This window comes from Peromyscus maniculatus, chromosome 2 (assembly GCF_049852395.1).
Source record: "Peromyscus maniculatus bairdii isolate BWxNUB_F1_BW_parent chromosome 2, HU_Pman_BW_mat_3.1, whole genome shotgun sequence".
Taxonomy (NCBI): Eukaryota; Metazoa; Chordata; class Mammalia; order Rodentia; family Cricetidae; genus Peromyscus; species Peromyscus maniculatus.
The window spans coordinates 20,417,216-20,437,560 of NC_134853.1; the positions used below are offsets into that span (position 1 = coordinate 20,417,216).

The following is a 20,345-nucleotide window of genomic DNA, read 5'->3' on the forward strand; positions in this document are numbered from 1 at the left end:
TCAAAATACCTGTTGGGGAATGTCTGGAGGGGAATATGACAAGAATGCATTTAAGTTCTGGATCCACACGATCCACATGTGCTTCTCAAATTGTCTTTTCTACTAGAGCCAATTCCTTCTCAGCTTCAGCTGATAATTCTCTTGGACTATTTAATTCTTTGTCCCCTTCTAGAGTATTAGCCAAATTTTGTAGTCCATCTTTGAGTATTCCCATGATACCCAGTAAGTTGGAAATGCTTCCTAATAACTTTTGAAAATCATTAAGAGTCTTCAATCTATCTCTTCTTAGTTGTACCTTTTGGGGTCTAATTTTTTGTAGCTCTATCTTATATCCTAAGTAATTAATAGAATCTCCTCTTTGTATTTTTTCAGGAGCAATTTGCAGTCCCCAGCGAGGCAAAACTTTTTTTACTTCTTCAAACATGCTTTCTAATGTATCTAACTTTGTATCAGCTAATAGGATATCATCCATATAGTGATAAATTATGGATTGTAAAACTTTACACAAATTATCTCTAATGGTTTCTGCACAAAGTATTGACACAAAGTAGGGTTGTTTAACATTCCCTGTGGGAGGACCTTCCATTGATATCTCTTGACTGGCTGAGAATTATTATAATTAGGTACTGTGAAGGCAAAATTTTCTCTATCATTTTCTTCCAAGGGTATGGTAAAGAAACAGTCTTTTAAGTCAATAACTATTATAGGCCGTTCTTTGGGTAGCAGAGAAGGCAAGGGCATCCCAGTGTGTAGGGAGCCCATTGGCTAAATTACTTTATTAATAGCTCTCAGATCTGTCAGCATTCTCCAATTACCAGATTTTTTTTAATAACAAATACAGGAGAATTCCAAGGGCTGGTAGATTCTTCAATGTGTTGAGCATTTACCTGCTCTTGAACCAGCTGTTCTAAAGCTTGTAGCTTCTCTTTTGTCAAAGGCCATTGTCCAACCCAGACAGGTTTATTAGTTAGCCATTTTAAAGGTAAGGCAGTTGGTACTTCTGAGAGTTTAACAACAGTTGTGCTCTGTTTATGAACAGCCTGAATGGTTGGTGACTGATTTTTATAGCATGGTATGATATTGTTCCTAGAAACATGCATTGGTCTGTATTCCTTTTCTAAAAGTGTAGGAATTTTAATCTGGGTATTCCACTGTTGTAACAGATCTCGGCCCCAAAGATTTACTGCTACATTTGCTACATATGGCTTCAGCCTTCCTCTCTGTCCTTCTGGCCCTATGCATTCAACCCATCTCGAACTCTGTTTTATCTGAGATAGGGTGCCAATCCCTAAAAGTTGGACATCTACCTCTTGAAGAGGCCAATTCAGATGCCATGATTTTGGTGTAATTATAGTCACATCTGCACCTGTGTCTACCAGGCCCTCCAGAACCAGGCCATTAATTCGAATTCTAAGCTTTGGTCTTTGTTCATTTATGGAAGTCTGCCAAAATATTTGTTTTATAGTGTTCTTTGTAAACTGTGATCCATCTATCAAAGCTGTTTTATCATCCATTGCAGTATCGGTTTTTACATTAGGCATTGGTTTATTCAGTTGTCCTGGAGAGGAATGTCTTCCACAGTGGCTGGGAATGTTCATACTACGTTTTGGGGCCTTCAAGAGGCCCCCTGAGGCATTTCCCGCCAGTAAAGGGTTGCCTTGTATATCTATTTTTGATCTGCACTCACTGGTCCAATGTTGGCCTTTGCCACATCTTCTACATAATCCAGGAGGTGGTTGGGGTCTCCTGTTTAGGCTATTCCTAGAAGGAGTATTACTTCTAGGAGTACCCCATGTACAGTTTTTACTTATATGACCTGGTGTACCACACTTAAACATTTGGTACTATGGGGCCTTCTTTCACCTCTGGGATTTGTCTCTCCTATCCAAGCCTGATTACTGTAGTTAAGAGACTGAACACCATTAGTATATTGAATCCATTCTTCCAAAGGAGCTGATCTAATCTTTAATGGTGTAAGTATTCTTCTGCATTCTGCATTAGCATTGTCGAACGCCAAGGACTCAGTTAATACTTTTCTTAATTCTTTGTCTGCCACAGCTCTTGTTATAGCTGTGTTCAGTCTTTGTAAAAAATCAGTGAAGGGTTCGTGTGGTCCCTGAAATATCTTTGTGTATACCTCAGTTGGTTTTCCAGGTTCTGGAATTTTTTCCCAAGCATTTAGAGCTGCTGTACGGCATAGGGATATTGTATGCTCATCATAAGTGGCTTGTACATTCCTGTCAGCGAAACATCCCTCACCAAGTATTTGATCTTGGGAGATCACAAACCTCTGATTTTACCTTGTTGTTCTAAATTTTTTGCCTCTTCTCTCAACCAGCTTTTCCACTGTAACTGCTGGCTATATTCTAGAACAGATGAAATTAACTGATGCCAGTCATCTGGAATGATTCTATGTGAGGTAGACCACGAATTTAACATCTGTCTTACATATGTGGAGTGTATCCCATACGTAACTACTGCTTCCTTTATATTTTTAAAGTCTCTTGTTGAAATTGGTTGTAATGTATATGTCATATATGGCTCGGGGTGTGTGTCATCTGCTGGCTTCTCATGGACAATAACAGGATAAGCCATTGTATAAGAGCCATTTAGAGATGTTACAACCTCTATGGTCTTGACCTTCTGCTTATTAGTTCCCTTATCATGTTTACCGAGAGTTTCTTCTAGGGCTTGCAAACGAGCACCTAGGGTCTGTTCTAGGGAGTGAACCTCCTCTCTTGCAAGGGACTCCAGATTTCTCATGGAATCATAGAAGTTTTTATGTTCCTCAGAAACACATGATTCCATGGACCTTATCCTATCAATTAACGATAATCTTTCTTCCTTATATACTGTCTGAGTAGCCACAACTTCACTCTGAAGAGTTAGTGTTCTATCCATTAAATATTCATATTTATTATCAATAAAATCAATTTTGGGTACAAGTCTGTTTTGTAAATCCTGATTAGCAGATTCTAGAGAAAGAATCTTTTTCTGTAAGCCTTCATTGCTATCTTTTAAAGCCTGTATCAGTCCCAATAATGACTCATCTTTGTTCTTAAACCAGTGTTTGAACATTGTGTGAATTATTATGATGAATGCCAAAATGGTATAGCCCAGATATGCCTTAGGAATGTCGTATATTTCCAGGAAGATGTCATTCATCATACAGGCAAAAAAGTTTTTAAATTCTTGTGAGGCAATGTTGTCAGCCATATTACACGAATTACTCAAAATTTGTTAGTCAATTTTAAGGTGTAAAATTATCAAGTACCTTTACTTGAAACAATATGCTTACCTTTCGTGGGTTTGGGGGCATGTAGTAGCACTTTTCAGCCAGCAGGTGGCGTTAGTACAGCTTCCAAACAGGGTCTGCTGGCGATCTTGGCTGGAGTCGGAGATGGCAGAAATGGTGGAGATGGCAGAAATTGGAGCTAGCACTCCCCTGCCTCTTTCGCTGGTCTGGGGCTAAGCTAGGGAATTGAGATCGGACTAGCTGCTCCCTTTTTTGGGAATGGAACCGTGTAGGTGTTCCCTGGTTATATGGAACTTTGCAGGCAGGTTTAGGTACCCGCCAGCTAGGGAGGAGAGGGTGGGAGCCGCCCAGGCCTTTGGAGTTTGCCCCACCTGAGCACCAGATATTGGAGAAATTATTTTGGCCACTCCACATAGTTAAAAGGATATTTATTTAATGGCGTAACTCACAAATTAAGTGAAAGGTAGGTCGCAGGGTCTGGGGAAGGTGTATTGCAGTACAGCGGTGTTCTCCGGAGCTCTGCACAATCCACCTTCACCATTCAGCTTCCCGGCACAGAGAGAGCACACAGAGAGAGCGCTGGCCCATCCAGCTCTCAGGTCTCCAGGCACCTCCCCTTGCCCCGCCTCATAGGCGTGACAGTTGCCAGAGTCTCAATGGGGTTTGGAACTTCCAGATCCAAGCTGGAATGGCTACCCACTACACTCTACCTTTAATACTTAGTTTTTCAAATTGTGTTTCTTGATTTGTTTTGCACATGCCTGCTACTTAATTTATTAGAGTAAGAGTTCCCCTTGATGCCCTAAATTTGACTTGAAATCATGATCCTCTTGTCTCAGTCTGCCAAGTGTTAGGACTACATGTGTCTGTCATCAAATCTGGCTTGTGCATCTTTTCTTTCTTTTATAAATTGTGGATTATATGGAGAACAAAAACATTAATTTTTGTAAATATGATGTGGGTACATAAGGTGAAAGGGATGAAGTGGAAAATTAAAGAATTCTATCATCTTAAAAAAATTTTTGTTAAACCTTTACTAATAACATGATGTTTTTAATGAAATTCTGAAGCTCCTAAAGTGTTTCTTATTAATAGTTGATCAATTGCTTGATTTCCTTTTGCTAATGGCCTAGGGAATCACATAGGAGACCAAATATGAATAATATAAAATGGGAAATTCATTTCCCAGATTGTCTGTTGTTGTTGCATGAACAATAAAGTTAATTATGAATTAGTTCAGCAGTTTCTATGTGTAATACAACATTTTCTACATATTGAGAATCAGTGATCTTATTAATAGTTTCATTAAAATCTAGTAACACCACTAAAATGGCATTTAATTTTGATTTTTGGACAGAAGCATAAGGAATTTGGACTACTTATGTTTCTTGCTATATAGCCCTCCATTCCTAATATATTTGCATCAGTGTAAAATGTACACATCCCAGAAATAGGGGCTTTTTTCTCTACATGGGGAAGAATCCATTCAGTTCTCTTTATAAATTGAAGTTGTTTACTTTTGGGATATTTGTTGTTGATCTCCTCTAAATTACTGCTACAAGCTCTTTGCCAGTCATCATTAATTATCCATAAGTGCATAATTTCAATATTAGTATAAGGCACTATAATCTCAGTCAGATCCATTCCTGACAAATGATAAAGACTTATTCTTTCCTTTAATTAAGTCAGAAAATTTTCAGTACAGGTTTTTAACTTTTTCCCCTGTTTATGGGCTAAAATATATCTATTCTAAAATATTATCTCCCCTTTGTATAATGAGTCCAGTATGGGAATGGGTAGAAGGTAAATTTGCTAAAATACATTCAATTGTGAAATCTAATCAATCTACACAGGCATCTTGTAATTTCTGTTCTACGTGGGTCAACTCCTGTTCTGCTTTAGCTGTTGAGTGCCTTGGACTGTTTCAATCCAAATCACCCTGAAAATTTGAAACAAATTGATTAATTCTTGAATAGTCCATCCAGTGGTATGCTTCAACCAATTAATTTCTCCCAAAAATATTTGAAAATTATTAAGAGTGTACAATTGATCTCTTCTAATCTGTACCTTTTGTATTTGGAATCTATGTTTAGCCTAAATAATTAAGAGAATCTCTTCTTTGAATTCCCCAGGAGCAATTTGTAATCTCCATTGACATAAAATCTGTTGCATCTCAGCAAACATTATTTAAAGGATGTTAATATCAGAGGAATCTATTAAGATATCGTCCATAAAATGGTAAATAAAGATTTGAGGAGATGATGAACCAATTCCAGTGGTTGATTCACAAATTATTCACATAAAATTGGACTATTTGCTGGGGAAAGACTTTCCATTAATATCATTTTACAGACTGGAATTATAAGTAAGCACTGTAAAACAAATTTTTCTCTATATTGTTTCTACAATTGAATAATAGTAAAGAAATAATCTTTTAAATCAACAGCTCTTGTAGGCCAAGCTTTAGGCAATAAAGGTAATGGAATTCAAGGTCATAAAGGATGCACAGATTGAATAATTTTGTTTATACCTCTCAAATCAGTAAACATTCACCATTTTCCAGGATTCATTCTATTAAATACAGAGGAATTCCAAGAACTTATAATTTCTTCAATGCATTTAGCATCTAACTATTCCTGTATTCGTTTAAATATTAAGGCAACTCCACATAGTTAAAAGAGAGTTTTATTTTGTGGGGTAACAAGTGAAGGGATAGGTTACAGGATCTGGGAAAGGTGTAGCACAGTCCAGAGGTGTTCTCTGGAGAATTCTGCTCAGTCTACCTCCAGCGTCCAGGATCCAGGAACCAAGAGAGCTGGCCCATCCAGATCTCGAGTCTTTAATGGTCCTCTCTTGGCTCCTCCTTATAGGCATGACAGTTACTGAAGCCTCATAGGGAGTGGTACTTCCTGGTCAAAGCTGGAACGGCTACCCACTACAATCCTGTACTAGTTACTCAAGCACTCACATTTTTTCTTTAATTAAAGATCATTTCTCCACCCATACAGGCTTATTAGTTTACCATTTTAAAGTCAGAGCATTTGGGCTAATGGCAATTCCTCCTGCTCCAAATTTGGGTAGCTGATTCCTGCCCTGTCTTTTTTCTGGGCAACCTGTATATTCTGTGATTTTCCTTGATAATTTTTCCAATAAAGTTTCCAGGAATGCATCCCATTTTTAACATAATTTAGAAGTTGTCTCTGAAATTGTAGGAATGTTAATCCAAGCTCCCTGCTGTTCAACCAAATGTCTCTGCCATAAATTCATGGCTATATCAGGCACATAAGACTTTATTATCACTTCTTGTTCTTCACATTCGATACATTTAATCCATTCTACACTTTGTTTTATCTGACATAACATTCCAATTCCTAAAAATTCAGTAAACACCCCTTGAAGACATCATTTTTTATTCCATGACTCCTGAGAAAGTATAAATACACCAGCTTCAGTGTCTACTAACCCTTCAATCTCAATCCCATTCATTGTTTATTTGAAATTTGGCCTTTCATCAATAATGACTTTGCCAAAGCACCTTTCTTCCTGTGCTTACAAACCTTCCTGTCCTACATACTGGAGCTGCTCTACCTTTAAGTTGGGGAAATAATAATAATTGAGCAATTCGATCACCAGCTTCTATCTGCAAGGTCTTTTTATAGAAGCACAATTTTAATTTCTCCTATGTAATCTACATCTATAATTCATGGGTTTACAATAAATCCTTGATGTTAAACGACTTCTTGCCACCATTATTCCTACTTTCCCTGGTGAAAGAGAACCATACACTCCAGTGGCTACTTTATAACTAGGAAACTGTGGGGATAATGTTAGATGTTTACCCACAGCCAAATCTGAAGCAGTGCTTTCCTGAAGTAGCATGCATTAACTCTCCAATATTGAATTTGAATTCTCCTGACTGCTTTGCTGATTAGCTATCTCACTGCTGAAAAAGATATTGTTGGCTCATGTTTATTCTTGGGTCCTGAACTAAGCCATTCATTAGGTTTCCAGACAAATTGTCTTTCACTTTTCTCACAGATCTATATTCATCGTAAGATTGTCTTTCACTTTTCTCATAGATCTATATTCATTAGTCTAAGAAAGATACTAAATGTACCTTTTCTGTGCCTTATACAAACTCCTGAGGGTTGAGGCTGTTTTTTTTTTTTTTATTATACTCAGGCGACACATTTTTTTTTGAAATTGTTCAAAAGACAAATATTCAACTAAAACTTCCATAACATCAGGATCAAATACTGCTTTTTTATAATGCTGAGGTCGATTTTTGTTAAAATTCAGTGTCAGCTTCCCCTGAACTTGATGTGATTTTTGTAAGTGAGATAGTTCTCCTCCCTGCCTTTTTAACCTCATTCCAGACCCTTAATGCTGCTAAATGATATTGCATGATAGTGGAGTCATCAAATTATGCCTGTCTATGTAAATCAGCATATTTAAATTCACCTAGAAAATGATCCTTCTGTATTTTCACTATTCCAGCATGATTATGCTATTCCATGCCTGCTGATTCCTCTGTCCACAGATGAGCCTCAATTGTAATTGAGGACCAGCTTCTAATATAACTGCCATTAAGTCCCGATCTTGTGGAATAATTATATTCTAAGCAGACCAATTATTTCAATCATGTCTTACAGAAGTTGAATGCATTCATATGCCACCACTGCTTCTTTAAATGATATTAAATTTGTCATATCTGTAGGCCTGTAATCTAAACTTAGCACTGAGGATACTGATTATTTGCAAGAATTTCCTGCATGCTAAATGGAAACACCTGTGAAGGTATCCTTATAACCTTAGGCAACCATTTCTCCATTCCCTCATAAGGTAGCATCAGAGATCTTTGATTAAACACTTTCACTTTTTACTGAGGAAATTTCTTTTCCTTGCCTCTTTTGTACCAGGAATATTTTTTTCTCCTCCTATTTTTGTCTTGTTATGTTTTTTTCATGTATGTCTTTAATTCCTGTAAATGTGCAGTTAGCATTTCAATTTTTCTCATTTCTAAATCTGTATCATCTAAGGAAGGATATTCATTTCTAGTGTTTTGACGTTCTTCATTTCCTTTTCCCTCTGAAACAACATTCTTATCTTGATGTGAGAAAATAATTCTCCTCTGCTGACTGACATTTTATAGCCAGAATGGTTTCCTTTTTATTTCCCTGTTCCACATCTGAGTGAACTTTCTGTAATTCCTCACTCTGCAATGGCTCCAGAGCATTAGAGATTAATTACATAAAGACAAAATCTTTATTGGTATAGGCTCTCCTCTCTAATGAGCTCTCCTTAAACTTCTCAAAACTTGTTCTCATACTATCAGTTTTAATTGAATATAAGGAGTTGCCTCAAACCAATAAGCCTGCCATTGAAATAATTCCAAAAGTTCCGTAGTATGTTTTTCTTCCATTTTCAATCTATTTCCTTTTAACACACACATTAGCAACTGTTCCTGAGATAGTGAATTCCCCATATCCCTGCCCAAACCTGGAGTTTTGGCTATGGTCTAGCCTGGAGTATCCAGACACCTCTCTTCTTTGAGTCCATGATGTTGGGTGTGAAATGTCAGTGTTTTGTATTGCATAGGACATTTAAAGAAGGAAAGCTCACTGACAATAAGGAGAAAAAGGTTTTGTGAACTGAATTTCAAACATCTGTACAAAGGTTTATTTATTTGTTTTTTTATAAACAAGTTCCTTTAAAACAAAACACCTTTGCTATATTCTCTATGTTCTCTGAAGAAAATAATCACACACTTTCAACTTTAGTCATTATCATGTACTGATTGCAGTACCCAATATTCAAGACACTCCAGATATGCCATGATAGTCTTGTGACCAAAGTTGTGCAATGGATGGAAAACTACTTCAGAAAAACAACTCTGTAAAATCACAGAAAACAAGTAATATTCTCTACAATTTCTAATTACTTTAAAGTCTATGTACCTCCATCAAACAATGACTATATTCTAATGTTACCCTAGGTATGGTAAGAAAGAACTATTTCATTCTAATGTTTATCCTAGATTCAGTGACTCTACTAGATTTAGATTCCGCTCTCAGTACTCTCTCCCTACATCCCCCACACCTGATTCCCTCCTGTTCCCATCTTCTTCCACTCTCAGTCCACTGAGAAAATTTATTCTATTTACCCTCTCAGGGAGATTCTGTGTCCCCTCTTGAGCCCTCCTTGTTACTTAGCCTCTCTGGGTCTATGTGCTATAGTATGATTATCCATTTCTTGATAGCTAATATCCACTGATAAGTGAGTATATAGCATGTTTGTCTTTCTGGATCTGGGTAACCTCACTCAGGATAATTTTTTTTCTATTTCCATAATTAGCCTGAAAATGTCATTTTTAACAGCTGAGAAAGGCCATTGCAAATATATTATATCTTATTTATCCATTCCTCAGTTGAGGGTCACCTAGATTGTTTACAGTTTCTGGTTAAAATGAATAAAACTGCTATTCCCATAGTTGATCAAGTGTCCTTGTGGCAAAATGGTATCTCCTTTGGGTCTATAACCAGGACTGGTATAGCTGGGGCCTGAGATAAATGTATCCCCAATTCATTTTAAATCTAACTTTAAACTATGGTGGTCTGATAGTACACAGGAGGTTATTCCAATTGTTTTGTATCTGTTGAGATTTGCTTTGTAGCAAAGTATGTGGTCGATTTTAGAGAAGGTTCCATGGGGTGCTGAGAAGAAGGTATATTCTTTTTTGTTAGGATGGATGTTCTGTAGATATCGATTAAGTCCATTTGAGTAATGACATCAATTAAATCCTTTATTTCTCTGTTAAGTTTTGTTTTGGGAGATCTGTCCAGTGATGAGAGTGGGGTGTTGAAATCTCCCACTATTAATGTGTGGGGGTTTATGTGTGGTTTAAGCTTTAGTAATGTTTCTTTTACATATGTGGGTGCCCTTGTGTTTGGGGCATAAATGTTTAGAATTGAAACTTCATCTTGGTGGATCATTCCTGTGATGAGGATGTAATGCTCTTCTTGATCTCTTTTGATTGATTTTAGTTTGAAGTCTATTTTGCTGGATATTAGGATGGATACACCTGCTTGCTTCTTAAGACCATTTGATTGGAAAGTTTTTTCCCAGCCTTTTATTCTTATGTAGTGTCTATCTTTGAATTTGAGATGTGTTTCTTGTATGCAGCAGAAAGATGGGTCCTGCATTCATATCCATTCTGTAAGCCTGTGTCTTTTTATAGGTGAATTAAGTCCATTGATGTTAAGGGATATTAATGACCAGTGATTGTTCTTTCCTGTTATTTTCTTTTGGTGGTAGTGTGTGTGTACTTCTCTTCTTTGGGGTTTGCTGCTGTGCTTTTATCTATTGCCTGTGTTTTTCCAGGGTGTATCTGACTTCCTTAGGTTGCAATTTTCCTTCTAGTGCTTTCTGTAGGTCTGGGTTTGTGGATAAGTATTGTGTAAATCTGGCTTTGTCTTGGAATATCTTGTTCACTCCAGCTATGATGACTGAACATTTTGCTAGGTATATTAGTCTAGGCTGGCATCCATGGTCTCTTAGTGTCTGCATTACATCTGTCCAGGTCCTTCTGGCTTTCAAAGTCTCCATTGAGAAATCGGGTGTTATTCTGATTTTTTTTTTGCCTTTATAAGTCACTTGGCCTTTTTCCTTTGCTGCTCTTAATATTCTTTCTTTATTCTGTACATTTAGTTGTTTAATTATTATGTGGCAAGGGCACTTTTGGGGCGGTCTAGTCTGTTTGGTGTTCAATAGGCTTCTTGTATCTTCATAGGCATTTCCTTCTTTAAGTTGGGAAAGTTTTCTTCTATGATCTTGTTGAATATATTTTCTGCGTCTTTGAGTTGGTATTCTTCTCCTTCTTCTATGCCCATAATTCGTAGGTTTGGTCTTTTCATGGTGTCCCAAATTTCTTGGACATTTTGGTTCATGACTCTATTGGCTTTAGTGTTTTCTTTGACTGATGAATCTATTTCTTCTACCATATCTTCAAAGCCAGAGATCCTCTCTTCCATCTCTTGCATTCTGTTGGTTATACTTGTATCTGAAGTTCCCATTCATTTACTCAGATTTTCTATTTTCAGCATTCCCTCTGTTTGTGTCTTCTTCATTTTTTTCTATTTCCCTTTTCAGGTTTTGGACTATTTCCTTCATTTGTTTCATTGCTTTTTCATTATTTTCTTTCAGTGCTTTATTGTTTTCTTCTGTGACTTTATTGTTTTCTTCTACTTTATTTGTCCTTTCCTCTAGATTTTTTTATAGCGTTCTTCCAATTTTTTTTTGTCTTTTCCTCTATATAAGCCTCTACCTTCTTCATGATGTTATTCATAAGGCTCTTTTCTTCTGTTTCTTCCAATTTTTGATGTTCAGGTCTAGATGTTGGAGGAGGGCTAAGTTCTGGTGATGCTGTATTGCTCTTCATTTTGTTGTATGTACTCTGCCTTGATGTCTGCCCATCTCCTTGTGGTTCATTCTTGGTCTTATCAGCGCACTTTGTTCAGACAGAGCTGACAGATTCAGGAAGTTTCTCTCTCTTGTGCAGATGGGAGTTCTCTTGTCCAAATGGGACTCCAAGGCAGGATGGGAACTCTTGTCCAGATGGGAAATCTGGGGCAGGATGGGAGGTCTTGTCCAGGAGGGAAGTATGGGGCAGGATGGGAGCCCTCTCTGGTCCAGAAGGGAAGTCAGTGGCAGGATGGGAGCTGGGGGACGATCTCTAAGTCTCAGGAAGTGGCTGGGGTCTCGGGGCAGATGGGTGTGGGGGCAGGGCGTGGAGATTGCAGGGGCTGCCAGGGGCTTGGAGAAGGGGATCCTTCCCGGTGGGGCTAGAAGGGGACCTGCCCGGTGGCCAGAACCTGGGGCCAAGTTGGGCAGGTGTTCCCAGGAGTGGCTGGAGCCCAGGGATCTCAATATAGTACTTAAAGGTTTAGCTAGAGCAATAATACACTAAGGGAAATCAAGGGGATGCAAATTGGGAAAAAAAGTCCAAAAATTGCTATTTGTACAAGATATGATAATGTATGTAAGTGATCAAAAAATCTATCATGGAACATCTATAGCTGATTTTAAAAAGCCTACAACATTTTATTTTAGTATATCTTTGTGTTTTTTTTCTATTTAACTCTTTTAGCTATGAGATGATTATTTCCTGCTATCTACTCTTTTTGAATATGAATTCTTCTTTTTGTTCTAAACCTTTCAGGTGTGCTTTTAAATTACTAGCATGAGATCATTCTAATTTTTTTGATGAGCATTTAATGAATGATATGAACTTCTCTCAGAACTGCCTTCATTGTTTCACAAAACTTTGGGTATGTTATATTTTCATTGTCATTCAGTTCTATGAAGTTATTATTTTATTTCCAATTTTTTTTCTAGCCCAATTCTCATTAAGTAGATAGCTGTTCATTTTACATGATTTTTGAAGATTTATCTTGCTTCTGTTGTCTCTTCTTTGTGTCTGTATGTTCCTTGTACTTTTAATAGGCACATCCTTCTTTAGATTAGGGATATTTCTCCTGTGATTTTATTAAAAATATTTTCAATATTTTTGAACAAAGCTTTTTCTATTCCTGTTGTTCATATTTTTTGTCTTTCCATATTGTTCCAGATTTCCTGGATGTTTTGTCTCTGAATGTTTTTTACTGAGGTATCTATGTCTCTTATGTTATCTTCAATGACTGAGATTCTGTATTACTTTTCATGAACCTTGTTGTAAGGCTTACCTCTAAGTCTTACGTTTGATTTTCAAAACATCATTTCTGTTGTACCTCTGTTTGGATTTTCTTTAGTTACTCTATTTTTATTTTTATTTCTTTAACTGTTTTCATTATTTCATTCCACTGATTGCTTGTGTTTTCATAGACTTATGAAGAGATTCATTTATAAAGTTTTTGTGGTCTTTGAGCATACTCATAATAGCTAATTTGAAGCTTGTGTCTTGTGCTTAAAACTATTGCATTTCTATTGGGCTACTCTATTAGTTTCTGGGTTCTGTTGCAGGAATTTTTTTTTTTTTTTTGCTGTCAATGGTTGTGTTTTTGTGCTGGCATCTTGGCCTCTGGGTTTTGAAATGATGATGATGGTATTTGTTGATATCTGGTATTGTCTTCCTTAAGCATGTGTTTCTATGCTTGAGTTTTCTTGGACTCTCAGGATCTTAGCAACTGTTGGTGACTGTGTATTGACTGAGAAGGAGTGCCTCTGACTCCCTTCCTGGTTTGCTCACTGTTGTTCTTGGCTTGGTTATGTTTCTAGGTATTTGTTGCAGGCCCAAAGAATGGGGATTGGCTAGAATTTGTGGGCTGGAAATGTTCACAGTAAGAAGGAAAGATGGTTCTACCATGAGGCTTAGTGGTATGCCCAGGTATTAGAGTCAGAATGGGAGGAGAGGCTCATTTAAGCAGTTTGCCACATGCCTGTACATGAGACAGAAGATTGGAAATGGGGGAAATGAATAGTGAAGATTGTGTACCTGATTCCCATGCCACGGTGGACAGCAACTTCCCAGGTAGAGAGTCTTAAATTAATTTTCAAGATATATAAATTTAATAAAATTTAATCCTTCCTTTTCACAGTGTAAACATCTTTTCTCATTATTTGTCTCATAATTTTATACATGTATTTGATGAAAGGAAGATAAACAGATTATGATTAACATCTATTAATATATGGCATTCATTTTTTCTTGTAATTCCAAATCAATACAACCATGTCTGTACTAATGTTCCTAGTATTTTTAGGGTTCCATTTATTTGCATTATGTAATAATATGACTTTTTACTATCTGGGTTAATTTTGTTACAATCATCTAAAATTTATCTATTTGATAAGAAGAGTTAAGATTATTCCCTTAAAGATGAACTTATTTTATTTCAGGGGAAACTTATTTTACTGCTAAAAATATCCTCGTAGATAAGTCTATTTCATAAATTTAAACACCAGACTCCAGCAAATATAGCAAACAAGTTGGTCAACTTGTTTGTGAAAACTGACCAACTGCTCTACTGGAATATCTATCAAGTCATAGATGTGATTATTCTCTTCCAGCACCACAAGCTTCTCCATACTGATTCAGAAAACTCTCATTTCTTATCATCACTGCCAGGAATAGACCATTCATTTTAGTTCAAAGTTTGCCTCACTTGATAACAATTCAATGAATCAAGTAAGAGGAGGAAAAGAAGTACATGGTAATGCTCCATCCAACAGAGGGCTTTTTATACTTATTCTTTCATGAGTACTTTACTCTCATTAATTTTACTTGACCATCATCATATATATAAATTAAATAAGTAGATAAATAAAACCATTAATGATAATAAGTCACAAAGAAATTTGTTTAGCCATGCTATGGTGGCACACACCTTTAATCCCAGCACTCCGGAGGCAGAGACAGGTGGATCTCTGTGAGTTCAAGGCTAGCCTGGTCTACAGAGCGAGATCCAGGACAGGCACCAAAACTACAGAGAGAAACCCTGTCTTGAAAAAAATTGTTTAAATTTTTTGCAATGCAAAATATTTACGATTGAACAAATAGAAAAGAAAAATTGCATCCTAATGGGACAGATGTGTGCTTATGATTTTCACCAAAGAATATAATCTCTGCTAGATAGGTGATAATAAAGTATGTGGACTATTATATACAGTTTATAGTTTATAGGCATTTAATATATTGTTTTTATACATGTTAATACTGAAAACACCATTTCATATAAATATCTACTAAAATTTGCAGAAGTATCTTTAAGGACTCTTGTGGTTTGAATGAAAAATGTTCTTCTAATGTTGAAAATACTTGAACACTTGGTCCTCAGTTGATGGTGCTTTTTGAAGATATAGTGGAACCTTAAATTAGAGTCTTGCTGGAGGAAGCATATCACTAGAGTGAGTTTTTAATGTCCATGTTCACACCCTACTTTTTGTGTGCTATCTATGATTCCCCCTTGCTTTTTAAAGATGTGACTTCTCAACTTTTTATTGCTACCACCATGCCTTCTAGACCTCCTCAACATATTGAACTCTTGTCCATCAGGAACTGTAAGCCCAAATACATTCTTCCTTCCTTTAAGTTTCCTTGGTCATGGTGCTTTCTCACAGCAGTAAAAGTAACTCAAGCAGTGCCAGTTCAGATATTTTAGAAACTAGTATTAATATCAAGCCAACTTGATCTAAAGTTAATTTTAATTTAATTTAGATATAAATATATAGTTTCCTCTCCATCTCTTCTCACCACCTTCCCATATCTGCACCTTATCCCCCAAATTCACAGCCTCATCTTCTTTAACAACTGTTGTCACATATACACCCAAAACAATATATGAATTCAACCTGCTGTGCTAATTCAGTGTTGCAGCATATATATTGGAGCTGACCACTCCAATTAGGATGTTCATCCATTAGGAAGACTAACTAACTCTACATCTCTCACCAATTGCTAATTGTTCGTAGGTCTTCATGGATGTATGGGTCTCAATATTACCCCCTGCTGTGTTGGGATATAAAGTGTGGTTGAAGTTGTCCCAAACTTTATGAAACTCCAGTCAGAAAAAAATCAGCAGTATTAAAAATCAAACATTCTAGCACAATGCATTTCAATGACTTTGTCACTTATATGCCTAGGAATTATGGTAAGAAGATACTAGAAATATTTGCTTGGCATACTTAAAATATATTTCTTTATTAGAAGAAACTATGTACAGAGAGATTGATAGCATCTAAATTTCTGAAGTCTGAGCTGATGTATAATGGGTAATATTTGGTGATACTCTGCAGTGTTACAACCATGCACTGCAATATGCATGTTATAACTTCTGATACATAGCTGTAGTGAACTATGACCTGAAATAAATACTTCATGTGTGTTGCAAGTTTAATTTTGAATTAATATTTTGAATTGCAGAAACAAAAAGCTATTATTGTTGCCAATTTCTCATGATATCCACTTTCAGGTAAATGGCCAAAATGTAGAAATAACCTAAATTTGAGAACTTGTGCTTTGGGGCCACTACATTGACTTAAATGGATATTGTAGATGACAGTTCATTAACATCACTATAAATCTATAATAAAATGTTTGCAGAGTTAGTTCATATGTTTGATGTGTCATTTTCTTATATATATTTTTATTTTTTTTCTTAGGAGAAATAAAAAGTCCTACTGATACAATTACAAAATCTTTTATATGTGGCCTGTCCATTGTGACTCTGTTGTACATACTGACTAATATATCATACTTGGCAGTTTTGACACCCCTGGAAATCATCTCTTCAGGTATGTTGAAGTAAAATTAAATAGGGTAGATGCCTCTCTTTGATTGGAAATAAAGATTGTAAGTTTTAGATACTATAGATTTGTTTAGTATATGTACAATGCTATTAAAATAATGTTTATGTTTTAGGCTTTTCAGTGAGGCTAAGAAAAACACAATAACCTAAATCATCTTTTATAAGATAAACAATCACATTAAAAACTTAATTATACATCCTGAAGGCCATGTACCAAAAAAACCTAAAATAAAAAATAAAGAAAGAAGAGTAGGAAAAGAGTTAAAAACAATGTCAAGATACCTGAACAATCAGGTCAAGAACACTCAGAATAAACACCATGCTTAAATGCTTCATCCTTCAAAATACACATTTATCTTTACAATGAAAGAGGCTGTTTAAAATAGGTAACATCTCTTTACTTTCTTAGACGTAAAACCCACTGCCAAGATTTTCATTAAGGCTGTCATTTATATCCATCAGAATTTCATCAAAAAGTGAGTCACAATCAGTTCTCAGCCATACTTCGCATATTGTAACTCTCAGTTTTTCTAGGATACTGCTAGTTATTTGTAAACGTGAGCAATAATTTTCATGATTGGCTCTTCTATATATAGCAATCCGAATGTCACTAGGAATAAGTGTTGCCCTATCATCACTCATTCATTACTTTCTGGGATTTCTCTATGTAGTCTGTCAAATTGTTAAAAACATGAAAACTTTTCTTCAGAGACAAGTGCTTATTCTGGTTGGAACCAGAGCTTCAACTTTCCCTTCCTCCAGATGAGATTACTGGGAAATTACAATTCCAGGCATGAGCAGCATTGATTTTAAATACTATGATAAAAAAGAAAGGGGGCACAAATAGTCTTTCCTTAGGATATTTTCAGTCTTATAAAATGACATAGTAGTATAATCAAGGTTTGCCAATGTCAAAAAGGATATTGGACAGGAGCACTTCTAAGTACATCTGCAACACAGGACCATTAAAGGGAGGATGTGAGGGAGACGTCACATCACACATATTCCACATCTTATGCAACACCATAGTGGCTAAATTTTACGCCATTTTTACTGGGAGAAATATATAATGCAGTGCCAGGTCTCCACAGCTACTATGGCTTTCTTTCTGTCTTTTTAGCTGACAAAAATGTTGGATCGTAAATTCATGGAATAGATAGTTTAACAATCAAGAAAGCAAGAACTGTTATTCCTGGCGCTGAGCAGCCTTGCAGCTCTCAAACATCCACTTCTAATGGGCTTTAATGGACAAATCAATCACAAGGCATAACAGACTAGAAGAGTAAGAGAATCCCTCTCTTAGAAAAAAAAATGGCCAAGTCCTACTACAATATGCATAGATACAGAAACAATTGCAGAGTACTGTTCTATTTGCTTTCAAGCAAAAATGACTTTGGCATTTTGGATTTTCATAGATTCTGTTGCTGTCACATGGATGGACAGAGTCTTCCCTTCTGTACAATGGGTTATTTCTTTGGGGATCTCAGCTTCAATGGTGACCAGCACTTCTTCTGGAATACTTTCAGCATCAAGAATATTTTACTGTGCAAGTCAAAATGGACAATTACCTGTCATCTACTCAATGCTTAATGATCATCACTCTCCAGTTGTAGCAGTCACCCTGATTATCATTTTATCTTCTATTGCAATAATAGCTTCAGATTTAATCTACCTAGTGAAATATGTGGCACTAGGAGCATCGTGTGTAAATTTGCTGAAAATGATAGGGTTGCTTAAACTAAGGTACCAGAAGCCTGATCTACCAAGACCTTATAAGGTAAGTCAATATGTAAATACTAATATTGAATATACAGCCTGTTTGTGGATAAACCTTTCTCGGTAGCTGTGAGATTCTTCTAACCAGTTTTAAACCCATTGTATGAAGCAGTGGCTCTATGTCTTCCAATCAAGCTTTGGTGATATTTGCTATTTGAGGCTTCATTTTTATTGTGTAAAAGCAGAAAACTGGCCGGGCAGTAGTGGCGCATGCCTTTAATCCCAGTACTCAGGAGGCAGAGTCAGGTGGATCTCGGTGAGTTCAAGGCTAGCCTGGTCTCCAAAGTGAGTTCCAGGAAAGGCGTAAAGCTACACAGCGAAACCCTGTCTCGAAAAAAAAAAAAGCAAAAAAGCAGATATCATCATTATCTTCCAGTAAGCAAACAATAATACTCAGGAGAAAACTGTCATTCCCATGCTCAAATGAACAAGCTCACATAATAATTTCACAAAGTAGAAGTAGCTTCAACTTTTTGTTTAATTCCTTATTTGATATTTTGTTTAATTCATGATTTTTAGCAAAGACTTATCATGGACAATTTCCATTCATATTATGTCTATAATATGTAAGTCACACATTTATATAACATAAATCTAGGGATGTCACATCATCTTTGTTTTCCTTCCCAATATTCCTATGAATTTCATCAAGATTTAAACTGTATCATGGTTGTAGAGATTATACAATATTATAAAAACTTTTGTATTTTATGACTGTGATCAAAATAAATATATGAGTATTATTAATACGGTTCATATTCACAAGTTTTCTCCTATGTATTCTGATTCATTCAGTCTCTATTGGATCACAGGAATGTATACTGACATTATTCATCTTGGGGTTCTTATAAATAGTTGAATACTAACCATATTTTGAGAAGTGTTATACTGTAGCATATTTCATAATCTTCTTTCTTGTAATTGCTTCCTCTTCAAGTACATCCCACATGGACAAAAGTGAATGATACCTTGGATACATTGTGGTATCCTTGCTATATTTCAGATAATCATGTGGGTAAGTCAAAGAAACAGGGATAAATATATTTTGAAACCTTGCTTTATTCAGAGCGGGTAAAAAGAAATCATCATCAGTCAGAGATAATGAATAAATTTCATTTGTTGAGCACATTCTAGTGGACATGAGTCTCATATAGACTTTATTAGAATCATTTTGACAACAAAAAAATCTAATGAACAAATCAATTAAGTTATCACTTATGCACTTGCACAATGCCTGTCAGATTCCTGTTTATTAACTTTTATTATCTTTCCTGAGCATTGATCGCAGTACATGGTAAATAGGAGTTGTAGGTGGAGTCTTGCTCTCAATACCACCTGCTCCCAAATAACCAAATCTGATACTTAATATGAATGAAAAATACTCAGCCAATACATCAGGCTTGTTACTAGATAACCCATACTTAAATTAATCCATATTTCTTATTTATGCTTTGCCACATGGCTTGGTACCTTTTCTTAGTATGGCATGCCCATCTTGCTTCTCTGCATTTCTTGTGACACTCCTGACTCCACTCCTCTTCATCCCACCATCTTTAGTTTAGTCACCCCACCTATATTTCCTGGCTGGTAACTGGCCAATCAGTGTTTATTAAGCCAATTCAAATGACAAATCTTTAAAGTGTACAAGAGGATTATCCCACAAACATTTCCTTTCTGTCTAATTAAAAAGGTTTAATTTTAACTTAGTAAAATTATATACAACAAAATAGTTATTAAGTAATAATTACACTTACACTACCCAGTCTATTGTATTTGGAAAAAATAAAGAAAATACTCCATTATCTACCCTATCTTGGGAAGTCCAGATTTTTGTATCTAAATCACTTTGTATCCTAACTTACATTACCAACTCAAAATTATCCTTTTATGACTTTAAAGCTTATACATTTAATTATTCTTTTTTAAATTTCTTTTTTTAATTTGGTAACAAGAAAATTATAACTATAACTATCTATCTTCAACTCAATCAGAGACCTGAGAAGGATATAATA

At 35.9% G+C, this 20,345-nt stretch overlaps 1 protein-coding gene across 6 annotated transcripts in view; it reads left to right on the top strand.

Moving 5' to 3' along the window:
• LOC102910632 (solute carrier family 7 member 12-like) overlaps nt 1-20,345 on the top strand; it is a 65,679-nt gene that overhangs the window by 16,312 nt on the left and 29,022 nt on the right. For 4 of the 6 annotated variants that reach the window (XR_013048965.1, XR_013048966.1, XM_076563813.1 and 1 more), the window contains exons 2-3: nt 16,412-16,543; nt 17,973-18,334. Coding sequence is in view for 2 of the 6 variants with exons in the window: in XM_076563813.1 (XP_076419928.1) it covers nt 16,412-16,543; nt 17,973-18,334 (494 nt within the window). In the remaining 4 variants the exon portion in view is untranslated. Of the gene's footprint in view, nt 1-16,411; nt 16,544-17,972; nt 18,335-19,270; nt 19,349-20,345 lie in introns of all 6 variants that reach the window. The other 2 variants (XR_013048967.1, XR_013048968.1) reach the window with 1 other exon arrangement.